Source organism: Danaus plexippus, assembly GCF_018135715.1.
Source record: "Danaus plexippus chromosome 3 unlocalized genomic scaffold, MEX_DaPlex mxdp_25, whole genome shotgun sequence".
NCBI classification, from domain to species: Eukaryota; Metazoa; Arthropoda; class Insecta; order Lepidoptera; family Nymphalidae; genus Danaus; species Danaus plexippus.
The window spans coordinates 1617036-1639275 of NW_026869844.1; the positions used below are offsets into that span (position 1 = coordinate 1617036).

Genomic DNA, 22240 nt, shown 5'->3' on the forward strand with positions numbered 1-22240 from the left:
ATGAAATATGTTTATTATTTTTGAAACAAAACAAGCTACTGATAATATCTATCGACTCGCTATTTTTTATTCTAATACTGTATAATAATTTAGATAAAACAACTTACTACCAATAAAATTCCTAATGGAAGAGAATAGGGTATACCGAATTTAAACAACCAGATATATGACCTTAAAGCGTACTGTTCAAAGATCGTTGTGTTACCGCTGTGGTGACAATCCAATATAGCTGCTAGTTTTGACATATCCGCTATAAAAATATTAACTGAAATTGAAAGCTAAATATAGTTTAATTTCTATCACAACTATTAAACAGTGGTAGAAGTATATTGAAAAATATCATTACAAATTGTCAGGCTTGCTAAAACAATTGTTGCTAAGCTACACTTAAATTTAATACTAGGATCGATGTATTCACGAAGGTCAATCGTAGCCAGATTCATTTTTAAGTCATTCCATCGCTTTGCAAGTTTTATGAGAAGAATGTTGCATAGACAATTTTTGCCATAGAATATAACATGAGCTAGGAAACAAAAAAAGCATATCTTTATGTTATATTAACGCAAAAAAATTGGAATTAGAATTTCTTGGTCAGTGTATTACCAATTTTTCCAATATTAACCGATGTTTGCATTATCCCAAGACTGCATAATATTAAACAGAGCATCTGTGACGAACATATGACAAATGTTATTGCATATCTCCAATATAATGAAGTGTACCTGTTATTTGAAAATAAAAGAATTGTTTTGTACATATGCAATAATATCGAAATAGTATTTCATGAATATAAACATCTAAATGTTAAGCAAACTTTATTTTTCGCTTCTCGGGAGCAAGTGGAAAAATACCCAAGTATTTTCCGAAAAGAACAAATGTCTTCATGGAATCATCAAATAACTCTATTTGAGTATTATAATTGATCCTCTTCACTTGCATGGTTCTGAATAATGAAATAGAATTAATACACTTATTATCAATAAACAGCGTTCTTTATATATAATAGTAATAAAGAATATTTTTTTAATACGAAAAAATTAAGTACAAAACGAAAACATACTTACATAGTTTTAATAACACCAGTATAAGTTTTGAAAAGTGTTGAAACACATTGATTAGCGTAATTAAAAAAAAAAAATAACTTTTGTCTCTGTATTTAGGGTATATTCTGAAATATAAAAAAAATGGTGTTAAGTAAAAAAATTACCGTAAGAGGTTTAACAAAACTAACTTTATATAAACTAAAATAATTTCATAGTTAAATATAAAAAAAAATATATGCTATTGGACTACATACTTATAGTCTTGTATTACAATGTTTTTTCTTTTAGAATATTTCCCCCTTTTTCCTGTGTACTCCAAAACAAATTCAATCAAAGCAAGAGTCGCGAAGGCTACAGTAGAAAAACTAGTAACGACAAGTTAATATGAATTAAAGAAAAGACATTATATTTGGGCCTCACCTATAACGCCTCATCCCTCATTAAAATGTGTCAGCTTAATCAATATTTGATGTCAATATTAGATTGTCCTATCTGATTTAAACTAACTGCGTACCAGCGATAAATCTTTTATTGATAATCGATTTCAGTTTTCCGTTGACTACAATGTTAAGTTTCTTCTTCCAAATGAAAAATAATTTTGCTTTAATAACTAATAAAAGCTAGCTAAATATTTCCATTCCATAGCCATTCGGATAAAAAACACATTGTTTTGTGTTTTAACATTTTACAACATTAAATTTGGCAAAATTTTACACATATGTGCATTTAAAAAAGACGTATTGATACAGTATCTAAATACTATATTGCTGTTACCGAAAATGTACGGCTGTATAAAAGCTGATAGGATCCAAATCGCCAGTTAAACTTTATTCTACATTTTTGATAATCTTTTCTTGTACAGAAATTAAAATAGTATATTTTTTTGACAAGTCTAAACTTACGTTACAGTGTACAAACAGAGATGGTTATCTACTCCTGGAAATTAAAATAACTTATACATTATAATTATGCCTTTTATGATCCATATCAAATTATACAGTGTTATTTATTTAATTAATAATTCTGTTACTGTGTTGTGCTTCCTTTTATTATTTTACAGTGAAATTGCTGTACTGTAAATTAAATATATACGTATTTTATAATTTATGTTTTTATTTTTTACGATTTTTTAAATTATAGAACTAAATATTATTTAAAACGTAATCAAAAAATTCAGAAATTTTGAGGACAAATAGCTCCTGTGCTTAAGTAGCCTAAGAATTAAGTCTTAAAAATAAAAATAGATATAAATTACTCATAGAATTGAATTCATTCATTTTACAAAGAGTTTTACTTTAATAAGAACTTTAATGTAAATAAGTAAATTAAATGACTCTATCGTAGTTATTTCAAATATTTTTCTCCAACGTAGTTTTACTTGCCAAAATGGTCAGAAGTACAGTTATCAAAAATTTATACCGAATAAGACATGAGCTACAACTCAATATTTATTTAAAAAATCTTGTGACTAGATAAGGTATATTAATTTTATGTTATCATTTCGATTTACCATACAGAGTCCAGATTTTATAACTTTTTAAAAATTATTTACTTGTGATATATCGTACGTACATTCAAGCGCCTTTATAACTTATATATATTTAAATTTTGTATATATTAAAAATGTTTACCTTCTTTATATGCGTATAAGAAATAAATCCTAAAATGAAATATCAAGTGACTTACAAATTGCTTAAGAAACTGCTCTCGGCTGTTAAATAAATTTACCCTCCGAGATTTACAATTATGATAAAAAGATAATCAAGAAGCTCAATGTTTTATTGATTATTAGACGCTGAAGCGGCACATTTTTATATTCAAAAGAGTTTTAGAATTAGAGGTAATGAAAAGTCTAGATTCTACTATATTTTTGATATAATAACCTTACTAATGTCATCCACGGGATAGAATCCAACCAACCGACACCAAAGCATCGAACTAGCTATAAAAGCGAATCACACACGGAGTATTTATCCTCAGTTTTTTTTTTCATTAATTATAATATGTATTTACACTTCTCATACCTCTTACAAGCGTGCTAATCCGTTTGTTCGGCTAGAAATTAACGATCTATTATTATACCATATATATATATAACATAGGTAGATTGTTTTTATTTTCCATTTCATTCATAGAGCTGTCACATCAAAAATATGAACATTTAAGCGACAGCTGTTAATATTCTTATAATATTTTTATTACATATTGTTATTTACGTTAATGTTGCCTATTGACAACTCCAACAGTTTATTACACCGGTTGACCTGAATAGTACTAGTGTACATATAATATTACTTGCATTTTAACAGAAATCAACATCATGTTTACTGACCATTATGCTGTATGATGTTAGAGTACATGTCTTTATTATGACATAAATATCATCACACAATTGAATATTCTCAAATTATAACTTTACGAGTCCGCAAGTGACTTTTCTATTCTTAACTTTTTATTCCGGAGATAAAATTAAGTCAAATCATTAAGCAATATACATAGCAGAGAATAACGAAATATATATTTAATTTTCAGCGCTGTTTATGGGAACAGAGACCAAAATGATATTTGCGAGTACCCATGAAAAAAACATATTTTTCGGAGTCGCTTCAAGTATTTTTGTTATTCTATATGTTATCCGTCGTTTGATTACTTTGCAGTAACGATGATTGCTCGCTGACGAGATGAAAGTGTCTTTTTTTGTCTTCTAATGCCAATAATATTTTAAATTTATTGCATTTTGTTTTCAATGAACCTAGACAGTGATAGTCTCTTTAGGTTTGGAAGTATGGTTAAGAACATGTGATTTTATATTTCGATAAGAGGTTACTAGGTATTTATTAATTATCTTACATTTTGTAATTAGGAAGTGTTTTTAAATTTCAATAGACTCTCGGAACGATTTTCGTGTATATATCTGTTTACAAGCAAAGATCCGTGGTCTGTCAAAACAGGAGTAACATATACATAATTGATGTTCGTACTCTTTTGACCTCTAACCTCGTATATTAATAATGTTCGTAATATCTCCTTTAACCCTTGTAACAATGCTTCTCTGATTTTGTCTAATGAATGACAAGTCAAAGTCGATTGTTGTGAAAGAATGTTTCTGTTAATAGCTCTCAAGAAAACTCTTAATGTTTATGGGATTTATATATAGTTTTATTCAACAAACTTTAAAGATAATCACTAAAACCTGTCACTTAAAGCATCACCAAGAAGCGTCACGATTTATTAAACTGATAGGAATACATATTTATATCTACGCTTTCATAGAAGACGACCGCGACCATAAATATATGGAACACAAAATAAATAATGTTGAAATAGCTTGCCTTTTTTAAATTTATTTAAAAAAAAGAATCCAATTAATTTTATATTTTAGCTCAGAAATGTTAAGATTCTTCTTCTTTGAAATATATCACGTATACAGTATACAGTATACAGGTATTTCTGAAAACAAATACTGTAAAAATGATTTCGAACGTTTCATATCTTTGACAATTCATGAATTCAAGTGAATTGTAGCAAGACGAGCTCGTAAGTGACTATCGTGCCCACCATCTGAAAGTGAAGATTAAATTTAATATAAAAAATACATTAAACTAAAATTAGAAACACTCGCATAAAGCAACTGGAACGGTATATTCCGGACGGAATATTTGAATCCTACTCGTTTAAATGAATTTTTCATTTTATAATTCCATATTTTAATTTTAATTTAAGTAATTACTTAACATCACTTTGATGTTAAAAGTATAAAAAAAGATTTTATTCGTAATTAAAAATGTTGTCAGAAGTAATGTGTAAATATACTTACTGATAAAACCAGTTCCTTAGTTACATAGAAGAACTTGAGTCCGGTTAGAGCCACTTTGTTACCGTGGATTTGCTCCACAAATCTATGAACCTATTAAAAGTGTCATATTAGGTATTTATATAGAAACTATGTTGGTGTATATGAGGGTTAGACTTATGAAAGTATTTTAAATTTTATGTGTTTTTGATTAGACAAGTATTTATTTTTATGAATGGCATACTAACTTACTATTTACAATTCAAAACTAACCTCTAAACAATATGTTGGCGACGGTACATTATAAAGCACAGGAGCTATTTCCAAAGATACTGAATGGACCTTAGCCGCAATAATAGACACAAAAAATGTTCTGACAACAACAAATAGTGAGGAATATATAAAATACGCGTTTGTGACCATCTGCTCATACTTATAATATGGCCTGAAAAGTTATATAACATGCAGAAATTATTGAATATATATTTTCAAAATATTGTTATTTTTTTTAAATGATATTGCACTTAAAACTAAATATGTATCTTAAATAATATAATAAAACGTACCCAGTTGCATTATTATTGGGACACAATGGTACACCATGTCGTGTTGATATGTCGTTTCTGAGAAATTAATACTAAATTTCAAATAAAAATTAATTAATTTTAAATAATAGTTTATGTTTTAATACCTTAAAATATTATATAATTGTAGGCATACAAAAAATAGATTGCTGGCGAACGATGCGAATACAATACTATTACTGACATTATCGAAGGAGCCCACCAATCGTGTGGCTCGATTATAATCTTGTCTCAATATACGCCAATAAGATGTGGACAAATACTGAAAACAATTCTATTTATAAAACAAAACTAGGAAATATATTTCTAAGGAAGGAATTTAAAGTTGCACTTGCCTGGCCATCGAATGATAGGATCTTCTTATTAATCTGCTTTATTATTGAAGTTAGATATAAACTTATACAAATGACAAACACTTGACAGTAGCTCCAATTCAGAGTTATTATCGCATTTAGTACCTGGAAAATGTATAATAATTAATTGATGATACTTTACTCAAAAAGGCAAGATTGTTTAGACAGATTTGTAAATTGATTATTATCTTAGTGGAAAATAGTTTTCATGAACCCTTTAACTTTTCGTTAAGTTTCCCACAATCTCAGAAAGCGACCAAAAAACCGAAGCATTAAACACCAGAAAAAAACACTCACTGGTAAAAGAAATCCCAAAGTTACAGAGTAAGATAAACCGCTTTCAAATATCCAAGAATAAGATTTGAAAATGAATTGCTCATATACGTTCTCATTTCCAGAGAGGCAATTCAAGACTGTCAGAAATTTAGCTGTATTAGAAAGTATATGTTCCACTGAAACAGAAGAATATTCAATATTATTATGATAGATTAAGTTCAATAGGAACCAAATAAAAAACCGGAAACATACACAAGGCGAACCAAAGCAAGGTGAATGTGGCGAAATTGCAATTAAACTTAACATAGGGGTCTACGTAACCGTTAAGTTCTGCGGCTTCAACTTGTTTCATTAGAACGTGCCAGTTTGATGCAAGCCGTAAGATGAGAACGCTAGAGAGGCAAGTTGTTCCATAAAATGACAAGTAAGCTGTACAAAGAAACTGCGTGTTACTGGCAATCTTTTAAAACACATTTGATACTATTTTTGTAATAAAGAATTTAGGAATGAAAATTTGAACTTTTTTTTAAATAAAATGTTTAAAAAAATTCCTGTTAAAACCCAAGGTTGGGATGTAGTTTAATGAAGTTGGTTTTAAAATTTTGAAACTCACATATTCTTCCTATTGTTACGGAATCGTTCATAATTTTGATGAAACAAAAAGTGACTGCTATACTTTGAATCGAGCAGATTGCAAATGAAGATAAGTATCTCCACAACCAGAACGGCCAGGGTTTATTTAATCTGAAAATATGTTTGAAGAATTTCATACACGTGTTTAAAAAGTTTACGAGACTCTAAGATAGTTTACCTTCCATATGACGTTATATCGATGAGGGGAAAGAGCCCCAAACATTTACCAACCAAGAGGAAATATCTCATCGAACCTTCAAATACCTCTATTTGGGTCTCGAAGGTACATTTAGTCATTTGCTTTATTCGATGATCTGAAATGTTATTATATGCCTATGTAAATATAACTGACTCGAAAGAGAAGTATTCAATAGGTCTAAATATCATTAATAGCCGTAGACTTAAATAAACCTTAAAAAAATAACTTTTATCTAAAAATTTTTAATAATACTGATTACCATATATTTTACGTATATTATATGTAAGGTTTTTGTTACTACACATTTCAATAGAACTATAATTTTTCATTCAAGCCGCGTATTTTGTTATTCTATATATGAAAATGTTTGTCAGTTAGCCTTTTTTTATCATCGATTACTTTATTTTATCGCCATATTTCTCTTTAAGAGCCCTGAACGCTCTGACTTTATCTTGTAGGGTGGTCACGGATATGGTATTTTATATTTTTGATAGAAGAATCTTAGGTGTAAGATAATTGCCAATCCTCATGTCTATTTTTATTAGGATGTTTTTATAATTTTAATAGTCTCGCATTTTATCTTTGTATGTTAATATTTATTTTCAGGAGAGGGATCAATGTTTTGAAAAAACGAATATTTGGCTTGTTCGTTGTAACATGTTCATCACTTTGACGTGAATATCCAAGGTATGTTCTCTAATCCTTGTTCCGATGCCACTCTTCTTTTGTTCGATATTTGAGAGGCTGCAGTCAGAATCAAGTTTATTAATATATGTAATTACACCCGTTTTACGTAAAGAAATGGTCTTCTTAATTGGTCTCAGAAATTAATTCACTCTCATTATGTGGTTTGTGTATTAATTTTATTGACAAATTCTTCAAGACGATTTCTGTGCTCTCAGTAACAGACTTCACAAAAGTTAACATGGCAGGTCGTCACTCAGCTGTAGGTAGGTGGCTTCGGATGTGGTTTTTGGTGGTCAAGGCATGGCTCATTTGCTGCAATCCGGCTTCTAGGTATTCAGCATCGCAAAAGTCTCGGGACCATTTAAACAAGGATTTGCCAACAGTAGCCAGGGCAGTGGTGGCATTTACCCATAAGATCTGCACCATTTGCCTCTCTGCATTCGTTAATTTTCTTTACAAAGTTTATTTCAAGGCATTGGCAGGTAATGTTAACAAAAACTTTAGACTTATTTGCTTTCAATGCAATTTTGAAAGAAAGCTTGGTATTAATATAATTAAAAAAGAATGTTTGAGTTGAGGTAGGAATAGAAAAAATACGTGAGTAAATCCGAAAAGCAATTATTTATTGAAATATACTTACACTTTTTTCTAAAGTAACTAGAAACTTTTTTTGAAATAGTTGGCATCTGTTTATAGTCATTTTTTATAATTGTATTGGAATTTAGTATTACGTTCTTTTCTGAAATAAAAAGATATCAAAATTACTTTTCTCCTTTTTATGGCGCAGGTTGTATTATTTATTATTTACACACTTCATTGAACCCCACCCAGTTTACGGAACTGATAAGAATGAAAAAGTGAAATTTGAACATAAAGGTCGTACTTATTGTAAAAATTCATTCCTTCCGGAAAACCAAAGAAGAATATTGAAATAAAATAAAAGTGGTACTACAATAAATATACCAATAACTACATAATCATAATGCCTACATATAGTCTTAGTTGAATTTGTTACAATATTTTAAATTAAAATATATTTACTATATCTTTTTGTTTTCTGCATATCTATTTCTAGAGGTCTTTTTTTCACGGAGTTCTGATAGTTTTTAGAAAAATTTATTGACACGAAAAGTTTTTGTGACCAACTAAATAAGCGATATCAACAATTTTGTCCGCATTATTATTTTATGTGACATTTCAACTTATAGTGATTGATTATGGGTTATGTTAATGTTGTCACTTATTTATTGTAGAGAAATCATAAATTATGAGGTAAAAAAAAACTAGTTTATCGTTTTAATACCGAAAATTATGCGGTTTGTTTTGAAAACAATTTCAACTAATAGAAATTGTGACATAGTATAAATTTTTAATGTTTTTATGTGATTACATGATAATTTTTATTTTATAAATTAACTTTCTTTGTTTGTTAAATACTTTTAAAAATATTCTAAAGAAAACTACAGAAATTTACAAAATTACTTTCTAAGGAATAGTTTTTTTGTCCTTCTAAAAAGCATAAAACAATAATATAGTGCTCTCTACCCAGTTGACTACTGCTCTTTCGTTTGGAAAGATGTTGCTCAATATCACCTGAAAATTAGAACTCACTAGAGATGTACAAAGAGGCTTACGTGACGTAAGAGGTTTGATGCTTTGTTTAAAACCATTTAATAAATATGAGTAAAAACTTTTGGTACTTTTAGGCTAAACTTCTTGGAGTCTGACCTGGAAGTACACGATATAATTCCATAGATTCCTTTTTATTAGCAAACAACCAGATGCATGGTGGTTCTTGATACTTTTTTAGTTGATTTTCCTTTTGGAAATTTCTAACCTATTTACTATGCAAGTAAAAGACTAAGAGAGATGATGCTTAAGCATTATCCAGTTCTAATAAAAAATACATTTAAGTGACATTTTCTGAGTTATTTTCCATATTTTAAGAGATTATCATTGTTACTGAATATATTATGTATTTTGTTTTTGAACTAAATAAGTTTATAGTGAGAAATTCATTTCAATACAATTTAGAGATACATGGCGGTGCATTTATCACGTGTTTCTTAAACGACATGATTCATGAGAGCACGACAGGGAACCTCAGCTGGTAGCTTTTTGAACAACAGGACTCCTCAGATTAATTGTTTTGGCTCCACTCATAATCCCTGAACTCCAATCCGAGTTAGTAAAACGAGTGAGGGGTCATCAAGAGTTGGATCATCGGAAATCCTAACAGTTTCTTGAGAATCTCTTGGAACTCGCTTATCAGTAATTGACGGTGGTCAATAAGTAGTGCTTGAGCGGAGAAAACAGGAAGCCCCGATATGATATCAGACTGGTATCCTGCAAGACACTTCCTTCATTTATTCACATCATATCTTGGACCTTAAGTTTTCACACAACCATACACAAAGAGTACCTGCGTCACATTTTTTAGAAGACTGTGTAAAGTTTTGAAATATGGGATTGTTTTCAAAGTAAGTGTTTGGGAACCCCGAGGTAACCTTTTTGGGTCTTTTTTAATTTGAAGTGCGGGAAACTTTGTATCTCTCTGCCTGTAAAATTTCCTTGTTTTATGATACCAGTATACCAACCTGTTTATTACCAAAAGTTCCGTACTACAATTTTTAACCACCTCCATTAACTGAGTTATTTAGGCGCTAAAGTATTTTCTATATTGGTGGACGAAGCTTTATGTGCCCAATTATTCGAAAAGACATCAAATGGTGTCTCTGTCAGCGTACTAAGATCTGGTTACAGACGAGTCCGCTATATTTGGTACTTGTCGCTTACTTCGAGCGCGTCTCAAGCTTATGGACAGAGACGTACACGTAAATGGCCCTCTACCCTGTCCAGAAGAAATACTCATTTTTGTATGTACGTTGGGTAAACTAATTAATAATTCTTACCTTTATAATCTACGGTACTTAAACGGCTTGATTTAATGTAAGTGCAAACACTATGCTGGTTTTTGCTGAGTAAGCAACATCCGATTCCGGGCTGCTGCTTATTTTTAATTTAGAATAAATTTTATATAACCAGTACTTGTTTCTTAAGTGATTTTTTAAGGGCCTAGCCCACACTATTCTAGTTAATTTGTCAAGTTCTTTATAATTCCAGTAATTTTTTGACCTACGTTGTATTTCCCAAACATATAATATTATGTTTATATTTTTTGCAATATTCTTTTCGAAACTCATATTATCTAGTAGAAAGCTTGTAATTTTGTCTCGAGGATGGCTATTGATCATCCCTAGAATTCTTCAAGATCTGAAAGTATGGAATTCCAGTCGACACTTCCCTCTTTTGAACCCCACACCTCGTAACAAAATCCACGTGTTATTATATCATCCACTTTACAATTATGTTACCCGATACACCTGTATGAATCATTACCTTAAGTAACTCAATATCAAAGCTGAACCTAGTTGACAATTGGAATAAAATTACTTAATTTTCTCATTTATGATAATCCCTTCAAGTGCATTAAACTCTGTCTAAAATAATGAAATATGAAGTAAATCTTTATAGAAATCAGCTACAAATTTTTTCATTATGAAACAATCCATTACTGGCTGATTTAGCATTGCCTTACCGCCATCTATAGGTTTTTTAATTGAACATAAATTATTTTTGATGTCAATCGATTTATAATAAATATTTCTTCAATATGTAGTAAATTACAACAAGGTAAGAAGTTTTAGATGTATGTAATGATAAAAGTAATTAAGATAATTTTACAATGGTCATTATGTAAAAATTTTATGTTATAATTATTTTTAATTTGTTTTTATCCGAACAATCTACACACTTAATATATGTATATGTTAAGGGAATGTATGAAATCAAGGAATTGTACACAAAGCCTAGGAATTGTGTTCAATTCCGATACTATTTAGGAAATGTATAAAATATTGTTTGAAAAACAATTTAATGCATAGATATCCTAAGAAATGTATAAATTTACTAATAATTCCAATATCATATTAGGAAATGTATTAAGTAAATGCTTTCTGAACTAAAACACGTTGTTAATAATATTTTTTTATTATAACACTTACTGAGACAATCGGGTAATAGTCATGCCGTAAAATAATAATAATATAACCTAACCTAACCTAACCTAAACAATAAGCACGAGAAGTCTTTCTAGCATATGTTTTTGCCGTAGAAACTTCTTCAATTAACTCTTTATAACGTTCATCTTCAATAAAAGCAGTGTTTTTAGCGTTTGTTAATATTCTTAATGACGCCAAAGTCCTATAAAATTGCTCTTTCATAAGCGCGATGCGTGATTCTGAAAACCCTCCCCTCATCCCGCTCTCCCCGCGTACTCACCAATATCTTAAATGTTTTACAATTCCGATTGCTATTTAGGAATTACATACATTTCCTAGGAATTGTAAACAATGACGGATTATATACATTTCCGTTAACATATACAAGCTTTAATAAATCCATTTTGAAGCAAAATTTGCTTTTTTGCTGAATTTCAATTGTAATATTATAGGAATGATAGTGGGATATAACAATTTTGTATCGCTCAATTTTTAAAGTGAGATATAAAATAGCAGAAAATATGCTAAATTGCAAGATAAAGTTGAGAAAATATTTTTCACCGGTTTAAAGACTATAAAAAGTTACATAGGATTACTTTGTTTCACTGAGATGTGTTTTCTAATAATATTTCAGTTGAATTGTCGTTTTAAAAGTAATTAAAAAAACAATAAAGACGTACCCGTTAAAAGAATTACAAGCAATGGATGCTTTTATATATTTGTTTTGGTATTATTATTAATTCATGATGACTTTTATAACTTCAGTGCTGTTGCTTGTTGTATTCAATAATCGTATAACGATGCTTTAAAATGCTTAATAATTGAAAATTCATAAAAATTATGCAAAAGTATTGTGATATTACATTACCATTAAAACTCCAAACGAAAGTCACACCGAACATAGATTATAATTAGGTGTAATTGATTTTTTTTTCAGATATTATATGAGTATTTCTATGTTCTATCAATTATTTTTGGTTTCAACTTTAAATATATTATGATTGTTATTGATTAATGTTTTTTTGATACGAAAATGTTTGTTAAAGTGGTTGTATAAATTGATTTAGAATGACAGGTTATTCAATATTTTTACCGAATCTTTATTATATTTTAACAAAGATACTTTTTGACATACAGGTTTGTTTTTATACCGTAACATATTTATGTCTTGGAAATTGAGTAATCTATTTTATTTTCATATGTTACTTGAAGTGTAGCAGATAACTTTTGGAATATAAGAAACCCTTGGTATATGTATAGTATATTTTCACTTATGCAAGTTTTTATTTAAAAAACAATAAAATTAACGGTCTGATGGTGTGAGTCATTTTAAAGGTTCTGACTTTGTTGTTAAATAATTATTATTAGCACAAAGTTGCATATTATGCAGAAGAGAATATTATTAAATGTTAATTTAAATTAAAAGTAATATTTTTTTTATTAAAAACAACTTTCATTTTAATAAAACTTGGGAATATTTCAAAAGTTGTTATAACCTGTTTTCTTTTTATTAGAACTAGACAGTGCTTGTCCATCATGCCACCTTTTAGTGTGTAGAGTTGTAGCCTTAGCCTAGATATAATTATAGCTTTAAACGATAAACGCGTTATCTCCGTATAGCCGTAAAAGCCTATGATTGTAGCTCTCCACAGATGACCGCATCTGTGGTTTGTCGAGGAGAAAGCATCTGCCTTGTAATAAATTACTGCCTTACTTTGGCAAGTACACCAAATTTCCTTGCAGCTGTCTTTGGTTTGGACTCAATAAACCGCCTAAAATTAAGCTTTGAGTATACCTCAATACCCAATTACTGAACAAAGTCGGTGTATGTCAAGAATAGAATCCGAAAAGTTGAAGTTAGGATGAATTAACTAATTTTGAAGGCGACAAAAGACAAGCTTAAAAAAAAGTTTGGATGAAGTGTGAAATTAACAACATATGCCATGACCTCTGTTCCCTGGCTAGGTCCTGAGAGCTGGATCAATGTCACGCCACAACTGTGTTATCATATGTATAGAAAAAAATTGCAGATCGTTAATGTGAAGCGAAAATGAAACTGCGAAAAGAATAGATCGTCACTGTCATCTTAGTGTGCTTTTTGATGTCGATTCTATTTATGTTCCATCACCTCGCAGTGTACAGAGGCAATTGAAGTCGTACAGGTAGCATGTCAAAAAAGTTTCCAACATTTATTTGAAATTTAATAAGTGACCGCAGGACGCCCAAAGTGTTCCAAAGTTTGCCATTGGATTCTCTCACCTAATTGTCAACCGGAACAATCAAGATAACCTGATATTAGGCACAGTTGGAACGACTTTCATGGCTGGCTATCCCACTAGTATAGTCTCCTACTGGCTGATGTGGGCTAGCCACTACACTCTATGACCAAGTACCTAAAACAACGAAAAACTAAGCATGTCTCCGAAATACTTATTTTAACAATAATTATTAACGCATAATAAATAATAATCTAAAAGAATTCCTTTGAATATTATTAATAATAATTTGAAAACCTTCTATTTATTGTGATATAAAACTTAAAAAATTACACTTTGGTACGGAACGGTATCAATTTGCTTTTAACAATTTCAATTTTGTGAGAATCGCACAGCTAATGGTCTTTCAAATTGTCTTCGAATTTCATTTTAATTTTTCATTTAGTTCAATTCTTGATTCAGCGTAAAATGTTGTAACATCTGTTATATTATTTTAATCTATTACAACTTAAATTCAAATAATTTAAAATAACTGTCTTAATAAGTATATATTTTAGATATAAAACTCTAAACGCCCCTAAGTAGAGTTCTACTGGAAATCTTACTTATTTCAAATCCCTTTTCACTATGACTATATTGCAATGGCTTGACATGTTTTCATTTTTTACTATCGAATTAATTATACATAACTAAATTATGGAGTTAAAAATACTACGGCTCTCTATATTCTCGTCAAATGATGTATAATGTGTTTTTTTAAGATACGGTCATTTTATTAAACCAAACTAAGAACGAAACTAATATTGTAAGAATTTGTTAACAATCCCAATTTTAAAATGAAACAAAGTTAATATTGCTTAGAAAAATATTTCTCTTGTACTGTTCTGCTATGCTTTGTAAGTAGATTGCCAACTACAATACGATAAATACATTTCAGTAATCAATGTGTTCGGTAAATTAATAATTTCTTAAATTTATGTCTGTCACTGTTAGTAATAATTAGTAACATTTTATTTGACAGTTATTGAGAGATTAATATACGTATGTTATTTAAGTTACTGTCATAATTCATGAGGGTCATTATTAAAAGGAACCGCAATTAAAGTTTAAAGGGTTCATTTTATTTTTCAAGCTTTTATTTGATTATTTGAAAAGATGAAAATGATGGGTTGGCGTGCTGAGAGCCACGCGATCCTCTATTTATAGCTTCTATATAATTAATCGAATTCAGACAGATTTATTCTCAAATGGTATGTATTTTGGTTTTATAACATACTAATATGTATATGACAATAAAAATTACATATTAAAACTTATAACCTACACCTAAGGCTACATGATTGCCCCGGTGTTAGGATAGCAATGCCATTCCATAGCTTGTATGGTATCAGGAATCTTCTGATTCACACGGCTTGGTGTTGGTTCCGCGGAGTCAGCGGCGTCACTTGTTATATGATATTTTATCTATACAACGATGTTGCCCCGGAGATGTTCATTTATTTTATAATATGTATCGCGCACGTAACATGTAACACTTTATCCTTATTTTATATGTATAGTATAGTTTGTCTTTTAATTAAATCTATTCTAATTCCTAATTTTTGGAACTTACAAATGAAAAATGTATCCTATTCGGTGACTTTGTTTTCCATTTAAATTGATGTAAATTTTTACAAACATAAATTCTTAAATAAGTAGCATAAAATCTTTAACACTGATCTCTTAGTAAACGAATTAAACAACTTTGTTGTCTCGATTAAATTAATATTTTTTATGAAATTTTACTTTTATACTACGACAAGAAATATGTAATATTAGAATGGTAATAACAAAAAATCACGTTTGCATATTTCTTTTCATACGAGTCTCCAAAAAAATTTCCATTCCTAAAACGAAATCATTTGAAAATAAAGCATTTCCTGAAATAATTTAAGTGATCCTTAAGGAAATGTTATTTCTGTATATGTTAAATAAACATTTGACAGGATTCATGTGATTCTAAAAGGTAGACTTTTAGAATTGTGATTTAGACTTTTAGAATTGTGATTAATGTTTCTTTTTTTCAGGTAAACTGTGCAACCACTAATGATATTGTTAAAAATATTATACTAAACGAATATTTTTTTTTATTTAAATAAAACTAATATTTTTCAGATTATACTATACACAATACACATACTATACACATCTTGACTACATCTCGTCTACCCGTTATCACGGATGCTGTAAAGTAACCGAAACGTCGGGAGTATGTAGTTTTTTAAAATAATAAAATACGCGTAGCATGATCCTATTTGAACGGATGGGTACAGTGAGTTTTACCACTGCAAGAAAGAATAGTCTCAAATTTTGTCCTTTTATTGTCTTGCCAGTCTTCCTTTCTTTATCCTCCAAGTAATTTACTGTCCCCAATACATTATTTATTATTATTTGATTATCAATATATAAATTCATTTTAAACAATTTGAGGACGAGGGACTCCTAACATTGCGAAAGACCAGCAAGAGAAATAATTTGTGTAGAAATATACAATAAATAATGTATATGTTGTATTGTAAAATAAGATTTGTGTTACTTGAGAATATGTAAAAAAAATACATTTGTATAAAGCTAAGTTACTATAGATGTTATTTGCTTATGATGGATAACTGTTAAAAAAAATATCAATACAATATCAAACCACATTATAATATAAATTTCTTTAATTACAATTTTTTTACATAATTTGAATTAAAACAAGATTTATTATGAAGTAACAAATAATCAAGCAGGTGTCATTGACTTTGAGAGAGATTTTTGAGACACGACTTATATATATTTTGTAATAAAGAAGTTTTCCTTATTGCCAACGGAATCAATCACGTTGGTCAGACAATATTGGTAAATTTGAAGTCTTTAGTGGCTGAGTGCTTGGTATTTCCGTCGTGCAAATTGTACCAAAACAAGCTCATACTTAACAATATTTGCTATAACCTGAAACCAATAATGTTAGTGTGTCGATTTAAAGTAATAAGTGAATACATGAAGTTACACTTTGATCCAAATTCGAAGTTACTTGAAGAATCATTCCTCTTGTGATGTGGAAAAAGACCCCACTCAAAGCGGTAGTTGTGTATCGGATCTGTCGAATCAATCTTTGGATCTGTGAATAATTATCATTTCCATTAATAATTTAGCTGAATGTAGGATGTTTTTGTATCTTACTGAAAATTATAAGTTATTATCTGTTCCAAATTTTGAATTACCGAGTCAAAAAGAGGAGGGCATAAGATTTACGTCGATGTCTATGTTTATGTGTGTCTGTCTGTAGTTATGTAGTATGATAGCTCTTAAATGATTTTACCAATTTCGATGGTTTTTTTTAACTTTAATCAATTTTTTTTCGGTGGTTCTAAGCTACGATCGTTTATATCGGCCAGCAGTGTAAGTTCTTTTCCAAAAAATAAAGGACTTTTTTGGTGTTAGATAATTATCGATTAAGTGACACGAGTGCCAGGATAATAGTTAAATGAAAATTATGGGGAAGGTGTTTTTAATGTATTAATATACAAGTACAGTAACCATTGATATAAATCCGTTTGGTAAGTCTTATGAGATGAACAATTATATGTCTGTTTTAAATATCAAATAATATAATTGTTTAACAAAATAGCATGGCTTTCTTAACAATAAACATACGTATATTTTTTTGGTGGTTAGTTAGTAAGAAAAAAATATATATTTAGAACCCACTTCAATATCATATTCCGCTGAAGGCAGGTGTTGGATAATCATAAGTGGCCGTTTAGACACAGTATGGATGTTAGCCGCCAAGAACGAGGTGACGCATGATCGTGTAAGTAAAAAAGAAAACGAGTAAAAGTAATACACAAAATCTTCAATGCTCTGGACCTTGCTGAAAATATAAAAGTAAAACATGCAATATTGTAAAAGCATTATTATAAGATTTTTGTGTTTTTAAAAATAATGGTATACATTAATTAATTTTGCATATAACATTATAATTAATTTTTTTAATGAATAAAAGAAAAAGCTCGGAAATAATATCCTCTTGGATTTGCGAAAGCTTTGAGACTTATAATTCAGTAAGTAACGTCAGAAAAAGCGGCTAGAACTTAAATAATTATATGGACTTACCTCATTAAATAAAAAAATTGAGCGCATATAAAAAATAAATTAGTGAAAAACGACAGCAAGATTAAATAACACATGTTTTTATCCACCAACATCACGAGCGCCACTAAATGAGTGTGTAGCATACGAATGTCGCCCCATTTAACAGTTCTCTGTTAATTAGAAAGTGCTTATAAGTTCTAAGACTTTCGCGAGTATCCATCCTAATGAAACTAATATTTTTCGGATTTTATTATTTTTAAAACTAAATACTTTCGTGATGCGACGCGACGTTTCAGTTACATTGCAACCGTGATCACGGGCAGATGAGATGTAATTAAAAATTATAAAATATGCATAGTAATACGAAAAATATTAGTTTCATTTAAAAAGTGCTGCTCTGGTGAGTATCAATACAGTAATTATATCATAATATATTCATTTCATATCAAATTATATATTGCATTTGTGCAATTAGTCGCTCAAAACTAAAAAAAAATGTTTATTTTTTATTTTTATTATAATGAGCTTAATTTGGAAAATTAAATTTAAATGAATACAGTATATAAACTTATGGTATACAACGGATCTATCCTTCGTATATTATTCTCTGCTTTAAATTAATCAATTTTTAAAATTACACATTTGGGACGAGGACTAAAATTATTTCCTCTTTTAAATATAATAATTAACGTTCAAAATCGATTCAATGTAAGAAATTTATTGCTTTTTTAAACCAAAATGCTTGGTTCACTGAAAATATTTGTTCATTTCATGACTGATCGATGATTGATGACCGACTGATGACATGACATATTGAAAAAAAAGCAATGTCTTCCCAAATATTTAAGAAATCGTTTAGGATTACCAAATGTTTGTGATTAAAGAAGTCGGTAAGAAAATAAAGGTTAACTAAGTTATTACCTCTTTCTGATTCTCTTCGATAATATTATTAAAATTTTGAAAATATCCAGTTAGGTAAGTGCTGAGACATATCGTCATGACGTCGGTGAAGTTCCATAAAAATGTAGTTTGTAATACGACCACCTGGGACAAAATAACAAATAGATATAGAGACAATAGTAAACATTGTAAGTAATAGAAGAAAGTCAAACACCTCAAATAATATTTTTCCAAGCAAGACCAGATAAGAACTTGAAGAATATTTATTCCATTTCTTCAATCCTTGATACTTGTAAACGACTGATAGTAAATGTTCCACTGAAAATAAGAACACAGAAATTAATATTTTTTAAAGCAGTATATATATATATATATATATATATATATATTATAAATGTCTGAGTTTGATTTGTTGAGAGATTTAATATTGTTCTCTAACATCATTGTAAGAAACTTGTAAAGATTACAAAAATTTCCTACATAAAGCCAATGTCATTAAGCTCCATGTTATTCTGTCGTATTTTTTTACATTAATCGTTTTTGGGCAAATCATAAAAGCCCTCTTCTCAATGTCAGCGGCTCTTCTCAAAATTTTAAACCACTTGCGAGCTAAATTTAATAAAAGTATATTCGACAAAACTCCAGTAGCATGGAACAAGAGATTCGCTGAAATTGTTAATATTTTAGTACATATAAAATTTTAATAACATTTAAACTTGTTATATTCTTATATTTTTATATTTCATTAACTTACTCATAGTTTCCAAGCCAAGATTACTGGTGAAAGACCAATAAATTGTATAACCAGCAAAATAAGTCTGCGATAGAAGGGTTATTATATAATAAAACGCGTAAAAGGATCTTATGTTGTACCTGAAATAAACGTGTAATTACTGTTATAAAATTTGTTTACGCTGATAGGTGAGTAAATATTTAATTTTAAACGACCCTTTACGACTTTTGTTCCTAAATATTCTTCTTTTATTACTTCCAATAATAATTATTAAAAGTCTTAAGGTTTCTATATTATGGATTATTATGAAAATATTTCTACACTGTCTACAATAACGAAATTTGTTTCAGTTATCAACATAGAAGTGATTAACCAAATTTTTAAATAAGTTAAAAGGAACTGATATCGCCACTATTATTTAAACGAGGTATACAAATACAAGGAGCTAACAGATAAAAAAAAACATTTAGTAATATTTCGGCTACCCATTTTTTACCATCAAAAGTAAAAGTATGAGCTATCTTGCTCGTACTTTTCAATTTACACTAAAATTAAAAAAATATGATAAATAATCGTGGTCGTACCTTATTTCGCACATATTAAGTTTATCAAGACCTTCCACGGGAAAGAAACCAGCCCATCGACAGAGACGCATCAGAACACGCAGACAGACATGCATCTCACAGTATACATTTACCTTCATTGTTAAACTTTTTTTTTTGCTATCTATTTTAATTCTTTTTTTAAACTTTCAATTAAGTTTCTGATTACAGAGTTACACATCTGTATAAATTAATACCTTATAAGTATCTGCCTCTCTGCTCATTCTAGTAGAAACTAATGATGAATAATTCAATCATTGAACGTTTGCTTATATTTTCATAATTTTTTATCTTTTTAGTGATATTAACATAAGTAATGCGTTATTATTTGTATGTTATACACTGGCCTGTCAGGTGATAATTTGTGTATTTGAGTGACACTTATAATGTGCTTCTAGTAATTTTTACAACAAAACGTTATTTACGACAATGTTGTTTATGGACGTAAAAAATATCAAAGCTTAAAACATTTACATATAAAAGCAATCATGTATATAACTATGTTGCAGCTTTTTTTAAAGTTATAATAATAATCAACCGCAGACCGCAGGTTTACTTTCTATTTAAGTTAATTCTGTTGCAGTGCCTAAGTATTTATTATAAACGTAAGAAAAAACTTAAGCCTGTCAAGACACCAAAATTGATTTAGTAGTATTTTTTCCAAATAATTGCATTATTGCTTTGAAGCAAATTAAACTTCCCGTAAGTTACAAGAATCAATTCTGAAGAACAAATTCACAAGGAAACAAATTCTTTGTTACATCAATTTATATGAAATCGTTAGATTCGTTTCCGTATAATGTGAATTATGAACTGAATAAATTCTACTTTCATACATTCTGTTACAAGTATACGAGCCTACTACTGCTTTTCATTTATTACCGAGTTGTTAACGTATCTGACAAAATAATAATGTATAATAACAAATGGTAAGTATCATTACTTAGGCACCAGTAGCACTTCGTTTTGTCGGACTATCGTTTTTCTATTTTTGTTTATAATATGGCCTTCACCTGTGCAAACACGTGCACAGTATGTTCTGCCAGTGTCATGTAGAGTGGAGGAGACATGATGTGGGATTCAATTTTGAATAAAATTTAACAGTCTCGACTGAAGTCACAATTATTAGGAACTGTCGTTTTCTTAAAACATAAATCAATACAAACTTGCTTTTCTAACACAAAACATTTTGTAATTGACTCATTAATTTTGGACAAACACTGGACTTTGAGTTTTTATCTTTAATTGCAAATAATTTTTCTTTTATATTTGAACAATTTAGGCAGTTTATTGTTTCTTAGTTTGGAATTCACATTTTAAAAAACATATTTGTCTTAAGACTACCGTGTTGTTTATATTTTTCTTGTTTTTTTTTGTTATGTTAAAGAAATTAATATTTAAATAATAAATTTATAAAAATAGTATATATATTATATACTGTCATTCTTTTTAATCGAAATAATATATTGGGTGCAGTGAAATAAAATTTAAAACAAAAAAAACTTTTTGCTAGTAATTATACTTTTCCATATGTAGTGGTTGTATAGCTTGTGATTTTGATAATTTACTATTACTGTCGTAAAAGCGCACTAGGTATTATTAAAACACAAAGTAACAGTGGACATTATTATGTACTATTACTATACACTGTTGAAGCGGCATTGGTAAACTTTTAACGTCATTACGAATAATTTATGAGAGCAAGTCAATGAAAGCAAATATTAAAGCAAGTCACGTACGTGAGGGTGTCTTTGGTAACATTAGAACTTTTGATATAAGTGATTGATGGATTTATATATCATATTGCTATTAATATATTATGCCGTATTTCAAGGTCATTAAGGTTAAAATCAAATTGAAGATGTGATAATTGATATTGTGTCTCATATAGAATACAACTATTCATAATTATTAATTAATTTCAACGTTACACACAATGGTACTTATAATGAGTGTGATTGTTATTACAATCCTTTTAGAAAGTGGATAACAAGAACAGTAGTATGGAGTAGTAACAGTATTATATAATATTATTTTTTAATAC

General features: G+C 29.1%; 1 protein-coding gene across 1 annotated transcript; it reads right to left on the reverse strand.

Moving 5' to 3' along the window:
* Positions 1-4553: 4553 nt before the first annotated feature.
* Positions 4554-20297, reverse strand: LOC116770037 (gustatory receptor for sugar taste 64e-like). The gene is made up of 8 exons (XM_061526639.1): positions 20179-20297; positions 19616-19734; positions 19391-19527; positions 18883-19005; positions 17983-18131; positions 17578-17728; positions 16901-16987; positions 4554-4604 (listed from the first exon to the last, which is right to left on the reverse strand). The coding sequence occupies exons 1-8, from the start codon at positions 20295-20297 to the stop codon at positions 4554-4556; spliced, it is 936 nt and encodes a 311-aa protein (XP_061382623.1).
* Between the last annotated feature and the right edge of the window lie 1943 nt (positions 20298-22240).

Bases quoted from the DNA above. Each gene is read 5' to 3' on its own strand.
- LOC116770037 (XM_061526639.1), bottom strand. From the start codon at position 20,297: ATGAAGGTAAATGTATACTGTGAGATGCATGTCTGTCTGCGTGTTCTG. The intron at 19,528-19,615 runs GTAAGTTAATGA...TAACAATTTCAG, and splicing joins TCTTGGCTTGGAAACTATGA to CGAATCTCTTGTTCCATGCT. The intron at 16,988-17,577 runs GTGGGTTCTAAA...AATTATTCACAG, and splicing joins CAGCGGAATATGATATTGAA to ATCCAAAGATTGATTCGACA.